The 13,763-nt window shown below is 43.0% G+C and overlaps 1 protein-coding gene across 1 annotated transcript; it reads right to left on the bottom strand.

The window, feature by feature from the left end:
• Positions 1–663: 663 nt before the first annotated feature.
• Positions 664–10,522, bottom strand: LOC147194578 (uncharacterized). The gene is made up of 13 exons (XM_086129099.1): positions 10,366–10,522; positions 9,712–9,805; positions 8,494–8,700; positions 7,595–7,696; positions 6,929–7,079; positions 5,325–5,614; positions 4,343–4,450; positions 3,491–3,641; positions 3,121–3,416; positions 2,921–3,022; positions 2,143–2,284; positions 1,955–2,062; positions 664–1,125 (listed from the first exon to the last, which is right to left on the bottom strand). Exons 2-13 carry the CDS (start codon positions 9,802–9,804, stop codon positions 1,073–1,075), a joined length of 1,803 nt encoding a protein of 600 aa, XP_085985225.1. The 5' UTR covers position 9,805; positions 10,366–10,522; the 3' UTR covers positions 664–1,072.
• Positions 10,523–13,763: the final 3,241 nt, after the last annotated feature.

Below are 13,763 nucleotides of genomic sequence, written 5' to 3'. Positions count from 1 at the left end.
TTTAGGATGTGAGGTCTCACACACCCTCCTGTCTGCCCTGGACCTCCACCAGTGGTTATGGGAATATACTGCAGTTGCTTTTTGCATAATTCCACGAACAAATGACAATGAAAACATTCTCTCCTGGCGCGGAATGAATAATTGTTTGACGCTATCGGAAGGAAAAGTCAGCTTCAACTTTCTTAAACGCCAAACTTTAAGGTTTGGCGTTGCACTCTAAGGCGAGGCAACAGCACCTCGCTGTTGAGGAACTAACTTCTTTGATGGATTTAATTGTAGCATAATGACTCAAGTGTTGTTCGTTCAATTAGGACTTTGTAGTTAATGATGAGGTATGCAACCTGGCCGGTGTTCCCTCCCACAGGCAAGCTATTGCCTGCAATAGTGTACCAATCAAATTACATTTCTTGAGTCAGTGTTTGAAGAATCCATGGAAATGGCTAAAATGAGCCTAAACCAAAATAGACTTCTAATGTCTTTTTTTGGATATGTCAAAAGTTCCGTGGAACACTGATGAATACTTAAGAATTAAAAACCGAATTGCTTTGAAAGTCGCCGCTTGATGTTGATTGTTCTGAAGAGAGCTTTTTGGGTGTGTGTCATAAGTGACGAGTGAATAAATAATTTTCCCACTGCTTGAAGAAAGTCACATCTAAACAATGCGAGAGTTACTCATAGTTTCAAACTTTATTCATGCTATTTTATGGCATCCATAAATACTTTACATTGCTGTTACATAACAAATGAACACATAACAAATAAGTGTAACGAGGACTGGGTTTCGAACTCAAACAGTACAAACTCATCAGACCAGACGCGTCTCAATCGAGTCTGAGCTGCCTTCATGGTGGCTGCCCCCCGTCATACCGAGTCGTCGCGGCTCCACGCAAATCCCACACAAGGGCTTCTTTACACAGTTGAAGTGGTCAAAAAGAATAAATGCAAATGGGCGAATACAAACAGAAAATGGTATCGGAATACACAATGTGGTGTTTTCACAGGCGTACAGCAAAGCGCTGTAAATGTCTTCGGAACCATCGGCCTCCTTGTCCGCCGCTTTCCTTGACTCTTGTTAGCCTCGGAGCGCAGCTAGCAGCGTGATGGGGCTCAGCAGGATCAACAGGGCTGCACAAGGGGGGAAGAGAATCGACAATCTTTCATGAGCTTTCGTCTATGACTTGAATCTGACAATTGACAGTTGCCTTTCTTTATGTTGGTAAAACGGTTGTCTTAGTCTACTTTGGGGTTATGTTACTAAGCCTGCTGTTAAGTTGTGAGGTATGGTATCGACACTGCCTGAGGTGTGGCCCTCTTCAAAGTTTCAGCAACTTTATGCATGGAACTTATGGAGAACCAGACTGACAGACTGCAAAAACGTCTCTCTTTTATTCGTGGATCATGTATGAACCCTGGATGGATGGTGATCCTATCAAATGGTTCTCGATACATCGGAAAATCCTGAGAGGACCAATTAGGTCTTAAGACTGTGAGAATTGTTGTGCTACGGTTCTTGGGGGGGTTTATCCTCTGTAGTGGTTCAAGGACCTAACCCCAAAAAACCTTTGGAGGACCAACCGCTGTTCAACCCGTGGGAACTGTTTGAAGTTGGCCGTGGGCAGATTGAAATTTTGTTTATCTTTAATCCAGTTACGCGGGGTGGTCTAGTGGTTAGCACGTCGACCTCACAGTGCACAGGTACTGGGTTCAATTCCAGCTCCATGTGTGGAGTTTGCATGTTCTCCCCCGTGCCTGCGTGGGTACTCCGCTTTCCTCCCACATTCCACAAACATGCATGGCAGGCTGATTGAACACTCTAAATTGTCCCATGGCCAGAACATGATAAACACCATAGCCCCATATCAACAGAAAACTGCTCCAATGCTCAAAACCCACCACCATGAAATCCCCCCCCCCCCCAGACAAGACCCGATTTCAAATACACTCTTGGGCTTACCGTCACTACTCCTTGCGACCCGGGCACCACTCTGAATGATAATGGTGCCGGTGGGTGAGGTGAGGTTCACCGTCTCCGTCAGTAATACATTTAAGCCGCTGAGAACACCTGCAACGTGATGACGGACAGGTGAAGGACCTTCCAAAACACCCCCTTGCTGACTTTTGGTTGAGCGCGTTCCGACTTACCTCCATTCACCGTTCCATTTGCTAGGATAACATCTGCCAGGGTTCCGTTGGTTTCCCTGGTTTCCACATCATTTAAATTCAAGATGGTGAACTGGCATTCGATCCTCCTGTTTATCACTTCAATGATGATATCGCCAACGCTCTGTGGACAGAAGGTGGTACATGCATTTGCCAACGTATTGTTTTGTAGCATTGAATTGAATGCTCTGGATTTTGTGCTGGGATAAGTTTCTGACCCTGCTCGCCACTGGTCTACTCAGAAAGTTGAGAATCCTGACACTTGCCACTTTTGGAGGACCAATTGAGCTTTGGGGCTGTAAAAACTGTCGTCTGACTCTAGTTCCGCGGTAAGACTCCTTGCGTGCTGAGAGGATGATGGTACCTCTCGACAGTTTCAGGAACGCAATGCTGGGCACTTTTAGAGGACTAGTTAACTGTTTGGAGCACTACATTATTGATCCTGCAGTGGTGTAATACTTCCTAGCGGTTTAGAAACCTCACACTCATAAATTTCGATGGACAAATTTATTGGGTAACTTACCAAACTGGCAAGTGGACAGTTTCGGACGATTGCCCTTTTGGAGTATTTAAAGTCATTGACATATTGATTGTTCGGGAACTGTTGTTTCATTTAAGGAAACTTGCTGTAGGATCTTTTTTTAGGATTATTCGAGTGTTTGGATTATGGGGAAGTTTGTGTGGGTTATGTTTGAGAGTGGAGAAAAGAGAAAGTATGTAGTCATGTGAGGAGACGGCAATGGTCAAGTGGAAGCCGCACCCTGTTATTTGAAGTTAAACTGAAATCAGTGTTGTTTCGGGTGAAGGTTCTGAAGAAGAGTTCCCCAGTGTCGTTTCCACAGGCGAAAATGGAGCTTGTGCCCTGTGAACAAATGGGGGAAAAAACAATCAATTGTGGCCTTTGACACTTTAGTTTTCTACTCCCTCCCTGTGGTTTCTTGATCTGACAGTTTGGCTCACCTGCGATGCATTCCTGGCCAGTCCGAGTGCGGTATATCCCATGGAATATCCACTTAGTCTGCTGGTTAAATTGAAAACGTTGGTATTGGAAACGGTGGCATTGCTTGACACAAAGTGACACATGGGGTCGGTCAAGGGGTCGCAATCTTCTGGTGTCTCCAAACATAGATTTGTCGTGCCACAGCCGACCCGGGTGATGTTCAAAACCCCCACATCCACTTCATTGACGTTCGCTGCGGGGTCTGTGATGTCCAAAACTCCGCTGTTTTGGACGATGGTAAAGTTACCAATTTCAGCTGGGGGAGGAGGGGGGAAGCAGAGGTGAGGAGTGTCTTCAACATAGCCAGTGGGTTTGAGCTTCTCACTTTACCTCCGTTTATATCTCCGGATCCCAGCAAGATGATGTTGCGCGTTCCGGTGATAGCCTGTCTGCTCGTAGCTGCTGCGGCGTTTATGTCGACGATGGTGAAGATGCATTGGATGGACGTGCCACTCACAGCGCCGAGGATATCGACCACTTCCTATGAAGGTGACATGTTGACGGATTGAGTCGAACGAAGGGCAAATGAGGATTTGCCGAGGAACCAAAACAAGCTGTTGATACCGAAGTTAAGGGACTTGAGTCACGTGACTTGACTTGAGTCACACTTAAGTCATCAGATTGAGGACTTGGGACTTGCTTGGCGAAAAGTTAGCAAAGACTCTCCTTCATTCCAATTGTCATGTTGCATTGGGGTTGCTGAATATTGTCGATGGAGGGGTGATGGGCGAATGGGTATTGGAGAGCTTTATGTTGGTTGCCTTTAAAAAACGAGATGGCTGCCGATTTCAAGTCGTTAGTCATAGTTGCACCCTTTAAGGGACAGCGGTTACTACAGTTGTGTGTGTGTGTGTGTGTGTGTGTGTGTGTATTTAGGTGTGCACTAAATGCAAACACGGGTAGCCAACCAGTATACTACAATGCGGAGTGCAGAAGCCACTTCACAAAATCTCCAAAGATGATTGAAGGTGACTCGATGGATGACTTGGTTAACCCAAGTCATGACTTGATTGATTTTGTACCAACTCAACTTGCTTGAGGTTTATTATTATTTTTTTGCCACATTACCTTGCGACTTGCTTGAAAATTCTACTCTGAATTGAGACTTGCACATCAGTGACTTCCTCCCACTTACTGTGGTAGATTTCAATTCAGTATCTGGAAGGAAATTGGAAACCTCACCCTGTTAACTTCGGTGAGTGAAAAGTCAGTGTTGTTTCGGTCCAGTTGGCGGAATAGAAAAGAGTTGTCACTGTCGTTTCTTCCGCAGATATACAGATTGGTGACGCCCTGAGGAGACAGAAAGAGAAAGGCATCAGTGGAGGGTGGATGGGGTGCTGTCTTGGTTCCTGGCCAGTAGTCCAAAATGGTGGAATGGATGGATTAAATTATTTGCCGGTAGTTATATAGTTTGTATTTGGGATTCACAATATTTCCAGCTTTCGATGGAGGGGGTGTTTTTTCCAAAAATCACAACACTGAAGATTTCTAATCGGTACTATGTATTTCCATGTATTATATTAAATTCACAATTAACTCATTCACTCCCAAAGACGTTTTTAAACGTCTTTTCAGAGTTGGTTCAGAATTGGCTGGTATTGAATGAGTTAAAAAAATAAATCCTGGATTTTTTTTTCTCATTTAGATTGAATCAAATGTTGAGATATTTCTTTTGGGGGGTGAGGGGGGGGGTGTTCCCTGTAATTTCCATGATTTCCCCTGAATGATATAAAATTCACAATTAAAAAAATTTTCTTAAAAATTGCGTCTCGGTTCGACTCCGTTGTATTTAGCAGAGCCCTGCGCAATTACTCATCTTTTGAGATTGATGAATTTGGTTGACCAGAAACAAATAATTGCCGTGAATTCCAGAGAATCAGGATTTTGGTTCAGAATTAACCCTTTCAGGGACGGCGGTCACTACAGTGGACAGATTACAGGTGATCATGATTGGTGCATGAAACGTTTAAAAGAAAAAAAATCACAATAAACTCCCAGGTTTACGCAAACCTAAATGGTTTTTTTTTTTTGGTTGTATTTTGAATGTGGACTTTCTTTCGGACACCAAAATCGTTGGTAATTCCCATAAATAATTTGGGGTCAAAATCCCCCAAATCTCACCCCACTTGTTTCCGAACAGTCATCAATTCCCATCGCGCCTCACCTCTGACGCATTCGCCGTAAGTCCCATGCCGATGTATCCGTCGGAGTCTCCGGCGAGCTCCACCAAGATGTTGAAGGTTCCGTTTGAGATATCGGTGGTGTCCAATGACGTGAACAAACACTCGTCAGCGCCCTGAGGGTCGCATCCGCTGGGCGACCTGACGCACAGTTTGGTGTTTCCACAGCCGTTTTGACTGATGTCCAGAACTCTTGGGATGATGACGGTGCCTTCTGTGTCGGTAAGGTTCACCCGCTCGGTGATCAGAATGGCCGTGAAGTTCTCGGTCCTCTCTGAAGAGGATGGAACCGCAAGTGCTTTAGACACTTTGAAGAATCCACTCCCAGACACGAATCTCTTGTCTTATCGTACTCATCATAACCTTTCACGCTGGCACTTGTACCATTAGTTGATTTTAGTGGAAGTCTCGGTGGCCTGAGCAGGTGTGGTCTGGTTTTAACCAGGTGCGAGCGTTTTTCAGAATGTGGATATTGTGATGGTGTCAAGTTCATTATTTTTGAAAAATTAAAAAAACGAACGGAATTGGGAAACAGTGGTTCTCTGTTTCGGATTCAGAGAATCTAGAGATTTGATTCGGGCGGCAATAAAATATTCTTGGTAATTGCCATAAATTCCCCTTATTGATTCTGTTAAGTTTCCCATTTTGAAAATGATCAGAATTTGGAGACCCTATGAATGAACCCTATAAAAAAAAATATGTTTTGCATTTTGAATAAATAGACACGACTCATGAAAATTGGCAAAGCGTGATTAATATTGGCCGGCAAAAGTACAATCTGTGTAATTGCCATAAAGTCCTTTTCAGTGATGATGGAAAGTTCACAATTTCGAAGCTACACAGACTTTGTCAACCGTAGCCGGGGTTTTATTTTATTTTTTGCTTTTTACAAGTTTGCAATTTTGAGATAACTAATTTCTATTGGCCACTATTCGGAGTAATGCTGAGAAATGTTTTCCTGATGATGTTAGAAAGTTTTCCGTCTTGGAAACTCACGGAACGTGGCGACCCTAAGATGGGGTTCTTTTGTGTATAAACTTCACAAAATGCGGAACGACATGGTTTCTATTGGACGGCAATGATATCTTCCCTGTCATTCTCAATCCCTCAATGATAATGAGAGTCCACAGGTGTGGACCAGCGGCCCGGTGCTCAAGTGGTGAGCACATCGACCCCACAGTACAGAGGTAGCGGGTTCAATTCCAGGTCCGACCTTCCTATGTGAAGTTTCCATGTTCTCCCCGTGCCTGCATGGGTTTTCTCCGGGTACTCCGGTTTCCTCCCACACTCCAAAAACATCCATGGCCTGCAATCAGTTTCTGATTGAATACTCTAAATTGTCCCGAGGTGTGATTGTGAGCGCGAATGGTTGTTTGTCTCCGTGTGCCCTGTGATTGGCTGGCAACCGGTTGGCCTACTGTCCGAAGACGGCTGGGATAGGCTCTAGCACCCCTCGCGACCCTTGTGAGGATGAAGTGGATCAGAAAATGGATGGACCACATTAAATGGCCTGAGACCTGCTTCAAGGAGCGATCCAGGTTGTAACCTTGTTTATGAACCCGTTTGGGTGTGAAAACACGTTACTTACTGGTGTCATTGTTCACCATTGCATCTCCCAGGACGACAACGGCCGTGGTGCCGTCCATCATCTCGCCCATCATACTTGTGCTTACATTTGGAATGAGAAATTCACATTGGATGAGGGTGTCGCTCAGTCTGTACTGGATCTGCATCGTGATCTGAGGGAATGATAAGGTAAGAAGAAATGATGAAGCATCAACTTCCTACCACTCCAAAAACAATCATTCTGTTTGTTGTTTATGTACACCGAACGAACTGCTCTGAGGACTCGACTGCAACGTAACCTGTGTTGACTTCTCGGGCTATTCTATTTTTTTGTTCTATTATGATGATGAAAACCTGATGAGCTAGAGGAAAAAAAAAACAGATTCGGAATTTGCGCAAAAAATGCATTGAGAAAAGATGACTTGCATTTCTGATTCAAAAAATGCAGTCAAAATTTGTTGACCAATTATTCGAACAGCTTGTTCTCGGCTTTGCGGGGGAAAACAATTTGCTGTCCTGCTGCCAAGTTTCTTTGGGGGAGTTGACACAGGAACAGGTTTTACCAAAAGGAAGACCGACTAATCGAAGGCGGAGTCGTCACATGAGCTCATTCAACGCTGCTTAATCACAAAACACTTTAGGACAGCGAGTTTCGCCGCGACGAAGAAAGAAAGGAAGGAAGGCTTACCCTCTCGTTTTGCGTCAGAGTACCATCTGAGCTTCTCTGCACGGTTTCAAAGACAAAATCCCCGTTGCTGTCCATTCCACACACAAACAGCTGGGTGACACGCTGTGTGGTGACAAAGACTGAAAAGTTCATTCATGACCTTCCAAAACCAAAATCGAAGCCAATCAAACATTACACTCGAAAAACAGTTTGGTCAAAATTTGGGTAAAAAAAATGGAGCGATCCACGACTGGGGTGACTTTCACCCTGGAAGTGGATTTTTGTAATTTGGAAAATTACAGAAATTTGGCAACAATCGTCTGTTTATTTTATTTTATTTATGTATTTATTTGGGGGGAGGGGGGTTCAGGTAAAAAACAAAACAAAAAAAACTCCCAAATGACATTTCTATTGGGCGGCGACAACATGCTTGTAATTCCCATGATGTTTACAATTTGGCAAAATTGCCACAAGTTTGGGACTTTTTGGATTTAAGATTGCCAAGCCGTGGAGCAAAGTTATTTGTATTTGGTGCTGACGATATTCTGCCGCTGTTTCCCCATCTATTCAGCTTTGTGAGGGAGAAAAGTTCACAGTTTTGAGAATTCTCCGAATTTGGCAACGCTAGGCAGGCTTTTTTTTTTTTCGGATCTAAAAAAAACACAAGTACACAAAATGTTTCGATGTGGGATTTGTAATGGTAATAACGGAAAGTAGAACATTTTAAAATCTTGACAGAATTTGGTATGCCTCTGTGAGGGTTGCAGCGTTTAGTTTATTTTTTTTTTTAGAACGCCTGGAATTTGGGTGGGGAAAAAAAACCTTTTTCATTAGGATGAAATTTCCTCACGAGACATTTTCTCGTTCAACCTAGAAACATATTGCAAGGCTGACATTGTTTCATGTCGTCTCACTCTCACCGTTGTGAAATTCTGCGTGAGTCCAAAGGCGATCGCTCCCGAGGAGTTTCCGCTAAGACCGACCGACATGTTGAAGCCATCGGGAGACATGGGCGCGTCGGCGTTCAAGGACACAAACAGACAGCTGGTGTTGCCCGCAGGGTCGCAGTTGTTTGGCATCTCCAGACACAGGTTGGTGCTGCCGCAGCCCTCTCGGGTGACGTTTGCCTGTAGAAGACAACGCACGGCTTTACCTTTAATTGTTGCTTGCAAGCAAGTGGGAAAGTCAATTGATCAATTCACTGATCACCTGTTTGTATATTATTTTTTCAGATTATTTGGGTGGGTGGATGATACTGGATGTCATTTTTTTATTTTGGCAAGGTTAAAAAAAAAGATTCAATTTTATACATATCTGACTGGCTGGATCAAATCTGCAGATATTTTGTATTTTATGCAAAATCAGTGATCGGGTGAAATGTTAATGACATGCCAAATTGATCAATGATGACATTGGGTGGATGCTCTAAATAAAACATGACAGCCAATTTAATAATCCAGGATTTCTCAAGTTGGGTTGTTAAAAATAATTTTCCCCCAATATTTTAAAATAATTTCTGGGGGGTTGTATTGAATGTTTATAAGCGTTTTGGGGGAGAATGTTTTTGGGTTTCATTGTTTGGATTTTTTTCCCAAAGCATTTCAATGGGCATTACTGCTATCTGATTTTAGCTAATAGGCATGTTTTTTGGAAACATTGAAAACCATTTACCATTTCAAATGACAGTGATAAATTTTTTTTTTTGTAACATCCAAGACCATTTAAGTCCAGTAAAACGAATATGCGTGTTTTTTTAACTATCAAAGACAGTTATTCTCACAAAGGTTTAACTTTTTTATCAACATTAAAGATCATTTCATTCTCAAATAAACCTAACATCAAAGAATGTCATGAACGAAGCCAACGTGTGTTAAACATAAGTTAGTCTTCAGTCAAGCCACGATGTGTTTCGGGTTGCAACCAGGATAATCGTAAGTCTTAATGAACCAGACCAACCTGTTTGGTAAGCTTTGAGGAAAATTTGTCTTTCACAGAACTCACTGAAGGGTTGGTGGTTAAAAATGAAAGAATGTCTTCAGTGATCGGAAATACCCATATTGTTTTTTTGTGGGGGGGGGGGGCTGTTTTTTGGTAAACATTAAAAAAAATTAAGAGTCAAGGAGAAGAAGGAAGCAAACCATGGTGGAGTTGTCGAAAGTCAAATGTTCTGTTGCCCGCACAGCAGCAAGAAAAGCCAACACGGCCCCGACCAGGAGAAGTTCTCGATGCATTCTAAAATGACAGATGGTAAAAAATAAATAAAAAATAAATCTCCAAGTAAATAACAAATGAATAATGCTCATTTCATTCATTTATGATTCACTTTAAAAATTGCATTTGCTGAACTTATTGCCATTTTTCAGACGAAAGGAGAATTCATCAAATTTTTTACTGGCCCATATTTTCCCTTTAATGATGATGTAAAATTCCCAATTAATAAAATAATGAATCAATCACAGATTTTTTACATTCCTATGTATTATTCTATGTATTTCAGTTTTTTACTGAGATTTTTTGATTTTAAATATCAAATTCACATAAAAAAAAAAGAAGAAGAAATCCCTGAACATAATCATGTTTGTTACATTCCCTTTTTTATTCCCAAAATTTTGCCCACCTTAGGCCAACTCTTTTTGTAGTGTAGATAAAAGTACATAAGTTATGCAATTTTAAGTTACTTCGTTTTGTACGATTGCAGTCAAAATATATTTCCAGCACTTCAGTATTTGTTTAAAAAACAAACAAAAATAAATAATACAATGTGGTCTAAATATGAATTTGGAGAGGCTTACCTGAGCCTTGTTCAAGTTTTAAATGAAGTTGTCTTAAATGCGTCTTTTTTTTCCTTTTCCTTCTCGTGGGCGAGTGAGTGTGCGAAACGAGTGCACTCCTTAAATATTCGCACACGCCGCTGATGATATTGCACTAAGGCGTGGCAGCTGAAAGAAACACACCTGCCTGCATGGTGCTTTTCCTTCACACGCCACCATGCAAAAGAGCCCTTGAGAAATGACGCAAACGTTTTTTTTTTTTTTTCCTTACCCGTGCAGTCATGCTTACTTTTGGCGGAGTTCATGTGTGGATGCAGCAATGTCAAGAAAAGGGATACTAATTAAACCAAAAAAAAAACCACTCACAAATCGACTCCATATTGGAGGATAAGCGGGTATATAAGCGGGTTTAATGATATGGGTGTTCTGTCCCCTGAGCTGTATTTTATAATGAATGATAATTACTCCGGCCCGGTGGTCCAATGGTTAGCGCGTGGACCTCACAGTGCAGAGGTACCAGCTCCGTCCTCCCGTGTGGGAGTTTGCGTGTTCTTCCCGAGCCTGCGTGGGTTTTCTCCGGGTACTCTGGTTTCTTCCTACATTCCAAAAACATGCATGGCAAGATGACTGAACACTCTAAATTGTCCCTAGGTGTGAGTGTGACAGTGAGCGTGGATGGTTGTTCATCTGTGTGCGCCCTGCGATTGGCTGGCAACAAGTTCAGGGTGTCCCCGAAGACAGCTGGGATAGGCTCCAGCACCCCCCGTGACCCTTGTGAGGATAAGAGGATCGGAAAATGGATGGATGGATGGATGATAATTCCATTCCACAATTACATCATTCCATCTTTTCCCCAACACTGTGACTTCATTCATTCATTTTCCGAACCGCTTGATCCTCACTCAGGTCGTCGGGGGTGCTGTAGCCTATCTCAGCTGTCGTCGGGCAGTAGACGGGGGACACCCTGAATCGGTTGCCAGCCAATCGCAGGGCACACAGAGACGAACAACCATCCACGCCCACACTCACACCTAGGGACAATTTAGAGTGTTCAGTCAGCCTGCCATGCATGTTTTTGGAAGGTGGGAGGAAACCGGAGTACCCGGAGAAAACCCACGCGGGCCCTGGGAGAACATGCAAACTCCACACAGGGAGGCCGGAGCTGGAATTGAACCGGTACCTCTGCACTGTGAAGTCGATGTGCTAACCACTGGACTACCTGACCGCCCTGTTAGATAATTATCTGTTGTAAAAAAAACACTTCAATTATGTTAAACCAGGTCAAGTGTCAGGAATACACGGAGACACCTGGGTGAAAGTGACAACATTTCAACTCCATTCTGAACCCTAAATCAAACCCTCAAACTAATCCTCAATGCAATTTTATTGACAGAACGCTTTATAAACAATATAAAACATGTACGGCAACCCCGCCTTCAATGTGGCAGATATATTCCAGACTGCCCTTGCACTCGGTGAAATCCACATGATAGAAATATTCTATTTATTTCATTCTCCTTTCTCATGTCCGTATACTATTACGGCATTTTTTAAAGGTCTTTAAGCAGACTTTTAAAACAATACAAGCGCATTTAAAAAACATTCCATATACAGATTGAGAGCACGAGCAACGGATTATATACAAGATACTTCAATACTCATGCCCAAAGATCCACGTTACAAAATGAATCGACAGTCGTCGCTTTTTGTAGGTGACAAAATCAGGATTGAAGAGGATTTAACATTCAACCATGTTCAAGAAAAACTAGGCCGAGCTGGAAATAGCGATATTTCCACTCTTCATTCTTTCACTTGTACACAATGTTAAACAAACTAGTGTACCACTGTCTAGTAGCCGACAGTGGAATTACACCCAAAATAAACGGCAGCACAACGAAATACTTTTAAGCGTCCCCTCCCTGGGAAACAGCGGGACCCTGAACCCAAAACCCGCAATGGAGATTAGTTTACTGTACATAAATACAAAAAAAATTGAAAATAGCCAGACTTGTCTGAAATGTTCCATATTTTAACACCAACCCAAAATCTTTTTTCATCAATGTTCGGTATCTTAAATTGAGGCAACCCTGAGTGACGTTATGATAATAATTCCATACCGAGGTGTGGCTTGCTTTTAGCAGCTAAGCGACGAGACTGTCACGACTTCATTGACTTTTTTTTTTTTTTTTTACATTGTACCAACGTTGAGAGTAATTTATGCCATCGAGGCGGCTGATGTTGCCAAATGAGAAATACCAGCTGTCAATCAGGACATAGCATGCTAAAAGCTTGCTCGCAGGGTGGGGAGATTCACGCAAAAAAAAAAAAAAAAAAATCAACAATGCCAACTCTCATGTGACCAAGCAATCTTGCATTCCTCTGACGTTAACCGAAAAGGAAGTGGATGAGCAAAAATATCGGATAAAAAAAGAAGAAAAGCAAAACAAAAAGATTGTTATCGTCATGTTTTCAGAAAACGGAAAAAAATGACTGCATCATCTGTACAAGTGGAGTCATTTGAGTCAGTAATTCAATGTTAGGTCACCGAGAAAAAAAAGATCAGCGGACCAGGGGCACTCAAGTCCGGTGACTCCCAACTCCAACACACCCTGATTCAAAATAATCAGGATTCTTATCGGGCTTCTCAGAGCTTGCCGATGAGCTGATCATTTCAATCGGGTGTGTTGGAGGAGGGCGACATCTAAAACAAGCTGGAAAGGGGCCATCGAGACTGGGGTTGAACACTCCTGCCTCAGACGAATAGCCTGCCAATCATAGAACGGGTTTAAACATACGTAAGCATCCACACTCACATATACACCTCAAACAATTTGCCTTCTGCCAATCATGCGCTTTGTCATCACTATACAATTTTTTTTTTTTTTTGTCTTCAAACAACCTAAACATACCCAAATTTGTCAATGTTTTTGTCATCATCAAAGACACACAACCATTTAAAGCAGGGACAGGCAACTCCGGTCCTCGAGGGCTGCCCTACTGCCTTTTTTAGATGTCTCCCTCTTCCAACACATATTTCACGAGTAACAAACTTTAAATTACATTGACATCAAAGAGGTGGGCGGCCCAGTAGTCCAGTGGTTAGCACGTCGGCTTCACAGTGCAGAGGTACCGGGTTCGATTCCAGCTCCGGCCTCCCTGTGTGGAGTTTGCATGTTCTCCCCGGGCCTGCGTGGGTTTTCTCCGGGTGCTCCGGTTTCCTCCCACATTCCAAAAACATGCATGTCGGGCTGATTGGACGCTCTAAATTGTCCCTAGGTGTGAGTGTGGGCGTGGATGGTTGTTCGTCTCTGTGTGCCCTGCGATTGGCTGGCAACTGATTCAGGGTGTCCCCCGCCTACTGCCCAGAGATGGCTGGGATAGGCTCCAGCACCCCCCGCGACCCTAGTGAGGATCAAGCG

The sequence above is a fragment of the Hippocampus guttulatus genome, chromosome 14 (assembly GCF_054856545.1).
Source record: "Hippocampus guttulatus isolate MCC_2025c chromosome 14, RoL_Hgut_1.0, whole genome shotgun sequence".
In the NCBI taxonomy this organism is placed as follows: Eukaryota; Metazoa; Chordata; class Actinopteri; order Syngnathiformes; family Syngnathidae; genus Hippocampus; species Hippocampus guttulatus.
The sequence above is the reverse complement of the archived record's forward strand: the minus strand, read 5'-3'. Positions and strand labels throughout refer to the sequence as shown.

Excerpts from the sequence above, each read along its gene's own strand:
- LOC147194578 (XM_086129099.1), bottom strand. The coding sequence starts at position 9,804 with ATGCATCGAGAACTTCTCCTGGTCGGGGCCGTGTTGGCTTTTCTTGCT. Across the intron at positions 3,642-4,342 it reads CACTCACCGAAGTTAACAGG|GAAGTGGTCGATATCCTCGG; the intron begins GTGAGGTTTCCA and ends TCACCTTCATAG. Across the intron at positions 3,023-3,120 it reads TGGCCAGGAATGCATCGCAG|GGCACAAGCTCCATTTTCGC; the intron begins GTGAGCCAAACT and ends ATTTGTTCACAG.